This window comes from Mesocricetus auratus, unplaced genomic scaffold, assembly GCF_017639785.1.
Source record: "Mesocricetus auratus isolate SY011 unplaced genomic scaffold, BCM_Maur_2.0 Super-Scaffold_100038, whole genome shotgun sequence".
NCBI classification, from domain to species: domain Eukaryota; kingdom Metazoa; phylum Chordata; class Mammalia; order Rodentia; family Cricetidae; genus Mesocricetus; species Mesocricetus auratus.
In genome coordinates, this window is record NW_024429216.1 from 10,283,259 (window position 1) to 10,289,433 (window position 6,175).

General features: G+C 59.9%; 1 protein-coding gene across 2 annotated transcripts; it reads left to right on the forward strand.

The window, feature by feature from the left end:
• Positions 1-543: 543 nt before the first annotated feature.
• Irgc (immunity related GTPase cinema) lies at positions 544-4,582 on the forward strand. 2 transcript variants are annotated; one of them, XM_040734496.1, is made up of 2 exons: positions 544-766; positions 3,092-4,582. In XM_040734496.1, exon 2 carries the CDS (start codon positions 3,101-3,103, stop codon positions 4,490-4,492), a length of 1,392 nt encoding a protein of 463 aa, XP_040590430.1. In that variant the 5' UTR covers positions 544-766; positions 3,092-3,100; the 3' UTR covers positions 4,493-4,582. The 2 variants fall into 2 exon arrangements, with proteins under 2 accessions (XP_040590430.1, XP_040590429.1); XM_040734495.1 differs by having other exon boundaries at positions 545-766; positions 3,040-4,582.
• Positions 4,583-6,175: the final 1,593 nt, after the last annotated feature.

Consider the following 6,175-nt stretch of genomic DNA (forward strand, 5'->3'; position numbering starts at 1 on the left):
GGCTGCAGGGACCAGTGATGACAGGCTGCTGGAGAGTTCCCTGGGTTGCAGGGTGGGCAACAAGGCCAGAGGCCCAGATGTCTAACCTAGTTACTTAGGGCTTTGTCCTGGGGTGACGGAGACCACAGAGTTTCTCTGGTTAACTTGGGGTGGTTTGTTTATTTATTTTATAGGTTTTCCTGAAACCCAGGCTAGCCTCAAAACTTGCTATGTAGGCAAGGATGGCCTTGACCTCTGACCCTTCTGCCTCTAACTACTGAGTGCTGGTTTACCGGCTGTGTGCCGCCACGCTGGGTGCGTTTGGTGCTGAGGGCGAGCCCCAGGGCTTCGTCATGTTAGCCAAACCCTCCATCCACCGAGCCCCGTCCTCGTCCCACAGGGGGCTCCGAACCCAGCAGCCCCCCATGGTGGCCGAGGTGGATCTGGGGTTGGAGCCTGGGCTCCCTGGGGCCCTGCCCTCTGATGTCATCGGCTCATTATTGGCTGGCGCCCGCTGACCAATGGACTGAGGCTCACTGTTATAATGGGCCCTAGCAACAGTTGCTATCTTGGGCTACCGTGGGTGGAGACCCTGCCAGCAGGGAGAGTGTGAGGGAGAGGGGAGAGCCTGCAGGTCAGGTGAGTCCCTGAGGGGCCGGGCTCTCCAGCTGGGCCCTGCTGGCCAGTGCACAGAAACCCGAGCTTCCAAAAGTCCCCATCGAACCCCATCACCACTGACGACTCTTCTGCCTCTGGCTGCTAGGACCTGTCCCAGGTCCCACCTGAGGTAGGTGAGGGAGGGAGGGGCCCTGGGAAGGGCAGCAAGGCCAGAGCATGGGGTGGGCAGCAGAGGAAGGGGTAGGGGTACAAGAAAAAGGGGCCTGTGGCAGAGGGGGAGGGGGCGAAGGAGCCCATGGACCCAGACTAGGAACCCAGCCGTGCCCCTGAGCGGGAGACGCCCCTTGTGCTACCTGAGGCTAGGTCGCTCTCCCTGCCAGATGAAGAGTGTCTCTCTGCAAGCAAGAGCTTTTATTATTTATCCGGAGGGGTTTGGTTTTGGGGGGAGGTCAGGGGGGAGGTTGCTTGTTTGTCTGAGACGGGGCCTTAGTCTGTAGCCCAGGCTGGCCTTGAACTCATGGTAACTTCCCTGACTCAGCCTCCTAAGTGCTAGGACTACAGCTGTTTGCCACCACATCTGGGTGAGTGGCTGGATTTCTGAGGTCGTGGGCCAGCCACTTGGATCACTAATGGAGAGAGGGAGAGGTGGGTGTCACCAGGGTAGGGATATGGAGAGACATCATCAGCAAGGTGTCAGGATGTCCGAGGAGACCAGAGAGAGTGGGCCTGGCGAGGCCGCCATGGCCAGGGTGGGGTCGAATGGGAGCCTACAGGCTGACTGGAAAATGTCTCCACTGTTGACTGGCGGTGCCGTGCTGACATAGGTAGGCCTAGGAGCGGCCCAAGAGGCCTTGGAGGGTGACTCAGAGCAGGCAGGCAGGCAGGGCTCAGGGGGACACAGCCTAGCCAGGCATTGCGGGTGGGGGGATTGGGGGTGGGGGATGGGGAGTGGGGGAGGGGCGCTCTTGCATGCCCAGTCCTTGGGAGGCTAAAGTGAGAGAGAGTGCTGCTGTGAGTCAGAGGCTAACCTGGGCTACAAAGCCAGAGCCTGTCTTTAAAAAAAAAAGGCCGGCGTGGTTTTGCTAAGGCCACAGCCCGCTGGAGCCTCCCCCTCTCAGGAGGCATCCTGTCGTGAGGACGATCACAGCCACACCTCACAGGTGAGGAGAGCCAGGCAGCGCTGGGCCGGTGTGTGGCAGAGGTGACCCCATGGCCTCACGCTGGCTCCGGTGACCACAGCAGTTGGAAAGCCGTGGCCCTCCAGCCTGGCCAGAGCCACGGCCGGGCCCTGCTACCCAGGGTGGGAGGCCTGGAAGGCTCTGTCTCAACCCCGATATTATTTATTTATTTATTTTTGTTTTTATGAGACAGGGTTTCTCTGTATTGTTTTGGAGGCTGTCGGTCCAGCCCGGCCTCGAACTCACAGAGATCCGCCTGCCTCTGCCTCCCGAGTGTTGGGTTTAAAGGCGTGCGCCACCACCGCCCGGCTTTCAACCCGGATATTGTAAGGAACTGCCAGGTTTTGGTCTTCGAGGGCCATCCAGCCTCACTCTGGGCACAGGGCACAAGTCAGAGTTGTCCTTCCTGGGGTACTCACGGACCCCTGACGGTGTCTCCATGGGCTATTTGGTTATTATGCCCATCAGCCGCCGCACTCTGTGCAAACGGGCCCAGAGTGATGTCCATTTAGTCCCAGGTCACAAGGAAGTCAGTAGGCCAGGTGGAAAGTGGCCTGGGCCTGAGACACTCCAGAGTCCTTTAACTCATGCTAAATGGGTCTGGGTCCTTGTTTTGAGGCACGGTTACATGTAGCCCAGGCTAGCCTTCAACTCTCCCTTGAGGGTGCCCTTCAAGAGATCCCTCCTACCCCAGTGCCCTAACGCTGGCACCACACGTGTGAGTGACCACACCTGGCTTGTTATTGGCTGCTTTTTTTTTTTTGTTTGTTTGTTTGTTTTTACGAGACAGGGTTTCTCTGTATTGTTTTGGAGGCTGTCGGTCCAGCCCGGCCTCGAACTCACAGAGATCCTCCTGCCTCTGCCTCCCGAGTGCTGGGATTAAAGGCGTGCGTCACCACCGCCCGGCCTATTGGCTGCTTTTTTGCTTGTTTTTGTTTTGTTTTGTTTTGAGACAGAGTTTCACTATGAAGCCCTGGCTGGCCTGGAACTCTCTATATAGAACAGGCTGGCCTTGAACTCATGTAAATCTGTCCGCCTCAGCCTCCCAGTATTAAAATTAAGGGTGTGTGTCACTGCACCCGGGGGACTGCACCCGGAACTCATGGTGATCCTCCTGCCTCAAGCCCCCCAGTGTTAGATTGCAGGTGAGAGCCAGGGCACCCCGGTTCTGGAGGAAGAGGGAGCCGGTGGCGACGAGAGTTTCCACCTCTTCCACATCTGTAGGAGGGCATGGCCCACGAACAGCTCCCCTTCTCCCCTGCAGACGCTGAGTGGTCACTCATCCCGTGACGACTGTCCCCCATCTTCCCGTCCAGCTCTGAAGCATGGCAGCTTCCAGGTTGCCCGCGGTGCCTGAGGAGGAGACCACCATCCTCATGGCCAAGGAAGAGCTTGAGGCCCTGCGCTCTGCCTTCGAGTCTGGCGACATCCCTCAGGCGGCCTCTCGCCTCCGGGAGCTGCTGGCCAACTCGGAGAGCACCAGGCTAGAGGTGGGCGTCACGGGCGAGTCGGGAGCTGGCAAGTCCTCGCTCATCAATGCCCTGCGTGGCCTGGGAGCCGAGGATCCGGGCGCCGCTCTCACCGGGGTGGTGGAGACCACCATGCAGCCGTCGCCTTACCCGCACCCACAGTTTCCCGACGTGACCCTGTGGGACCTGCCGGGGGCCGGTTCTCCGGGCTGCTCAGCAGACAAGTACCTGAAGCAGGTGGACTTCGGCCGCTACGACTTCTTCCTGCTCGTGTCCCCTCGCCGCTGCGGCGCCGTGGAGACCCGCCTGGCCTCGGAGATCCTGCGCCAGGGGAAGAAGTTCTACTTCGTGCGCACCAAGGTGGACGAGGACCTGGCGGCCACCCGCAGCCAGCGGCCCTCGGGCTTCAGCGAGACCGCGGTCCTCCAGGAGATCCGGGACCATTGCGCCGAGCGGCTGCGGGCAGCCGGGGTCAACGACCCCCGCATCTTCCTGGTGTCCAACCTGTCGCCAGCCCGCTACGACTTCCCGATGCTCGTGTCCACCTGGGAGCACGACCTGCCCGCCCACCGCCGCCACGCCGGCCTGCTGTCCCTGCCCGACATCTCGCTGGAGGCTCTGCAGAAGAAAAAGGACATGCTGCAGGAGCAGGTGCTCAAGACCGCCCTGGTGTCCGGGGTCATCCAGGCCCTGCCCGTCCCGGGACTGGCAGCCGCCTACGATGACGCCCTGCTCATCCGCTCCCTGCGTGGCTACCACCGCAGCTTCGGCCTCGACGACGACTCGCTGGCCAAGCTGGCCGAGCAGGTGGGCAAGCAGGCAGGGGACCTGCGCTCCGTCATCCGCTCCCCTCTGGCCAACGAGGTCTCCCCGGAGACCGTCCTGCGACTCTACTCGCAGTCCTCGGATGGCGCCATGCGGGTGGCCCGGGCCTTCGAGAGAGGCATCCCTGTGTTCGGCACGCTGGTGGCCGGGGGCATCAGCTTCGGCACAGTCTACACCATGCTCCAGGGCTGTCTCAATGAGATGGCCGAGGACGCTCAACGCGTCCGCATCAAGGCCCTGGAGGAAGACGAGCACCAGGCCGAGTTGAGCCTGGAGGCGGCCGGTGACGGTGGCGTGGAAAAGCGGGTCTCCGGGGAGGGAACCAGCGAGGAAGCCCCGCTGTCCACACGCAGGAAGCTCGGCCTCGTCCTCAAGTACATTCTTGACAGCTGGAAGAGGCGCGATTTGTCTGAAGACAAATAAACGCGCAGCCCCCCCATCCCCCATCCTGCCCCGCCTCAGCCTCACCCTCACCCGGGAGCCAAGCCCTTAAACAAAAACCAACATCAACCAGCCACGGCTCCTGTGATCGAACCGGGGGCTGCGGCGGCTGGGCCTGAGGTGGGCGGGTGACGGGTCCGCAGGCTGGGTGTGAAGGGTGTTATGGAGACACAGAGACTGGCCTGGGTCTAGGGAGTAAATGCTGAGTGTGGTAACACTTGACCCTAAGGTCAGGGAGGATGAGGGGCGGAGGGGTGAGGACAAGGTAGGAGCTGTCAGTTACCGGGGAGGCTGTGTGTGTGTGTGTGTGTGTGTGTGTGTGTGTGTGAGAGAGAGAGAGAGAGAGAGAGAGAGAGAGAGAGAGAGAGCGTGTGTGTGTGTGTGTGTGTGTGAGAGAGAGAGAGAGAGAGAGAGACGGAGAGAGAGAGGGAGAGAGAGAGAGAGAGAGAGAGAGAGCGTGTGTGTGTGTGTGTGTGTGTGTGTGAGAGAGAGAGAGAGAGAGAGAGAGAGACGGAGAGAGAGAGGGAGAGAGGGAGAGAGAGGGAGAGAGAGAGAGAGGGAGGGAGAGAGCATGTGTGTGTGTGTGTGTGAGAGAGAGAGGGGGGGAGAGAGAGACAGAGAGAGAGAGAAATAGAGACAGAGAGACAGACAGAGAGGGAGAGAGAGACAGAGAGAGGGAGAGAGACAGAGAGGGAGAGAGAGAGAGACAGAGACAGAGAGGGAGAGAGAGAGAGGGAGAGACAGAGAGAGGGAGAGAGAGAGAGGGAGAGAGAGAGCGTGTGTGAGTGTGTGTGAGAGAGAGGGAGGGAGGACCTTCTGAGGAACTCTACACTATAATCTGGTGTTGGGCATGGAACTGGCCCAGTTCCAAGCATTGCACCCCTACTCCTTGTCCTAAGTGCTCATTCTCTTGTCCCATGCTGATAGCTCCAGAATCGCACCCCAAAGACTTTCTGGAGAGAGTTAATGGCTCCGGGGACTCACGGAGATGGAGGAGGGGGCACTGGGGCATCTTGAGGTTGCCCTGATAGCAGGGGTCAAGGGTGGGAGGAGGCACAAGGTCTGGGCTTCCCTCTGTGAGTCACGGGAGACCGGCAATGAGGGTCATGCAATGCTCTCGGAGAGTGAGGAGAGACAGGCAGGTGGACCCCTCAGTAGCCTAGATGGTGCCTCTTAGTCTTCAGCTGTCTCAGGCATCTGAGGGGGAGGGATATTGCTTTCCCCCAGGGGACTAAATATTGAGCTTCATGCTAGACAAATTCTCTACCACTAAGCCACACCCCAGCTCCTCACTGGGGGATTCTAGGCAGGGGCTCAACCACTGAGCCACGCCCCCAATCCCTCACTGGGGGATTCTAGGCAGGGGCTCTACCACTGAGCCACACCCCAGCGGGGATTCTAGGCAGGGGGGCTCTACAGCCAACCTACATCCCCATCTAGAGTCCTGTAAGCTTTTGGATCTACCCAAAATACCTAGGCAAATCAACTTGAAGATTTTAGAGGGTTCCTTTCGGCTCACAGCTGCGAAGGCTTCTGCCCACGGTGCTTGGCTTAGTAGCTGCAGACCTGTGGTGACACAGACTTCTCGGCTCATGGCACCCAGGAAGCAGACACTATCATAGACTGACGCACGGGCGTGCACACGCACGCACACCACAGAGGAAG

Bases quoted from the DNA above. Each gene is read 5' to 3' on its own strand.
- Irgc (XM_040734496.1), top strand. From the start codon at position 3,101: ATGGCAGCTTCCAGGTTGCCCGCGGTGCCTGAGGAGGAGACCACCATC.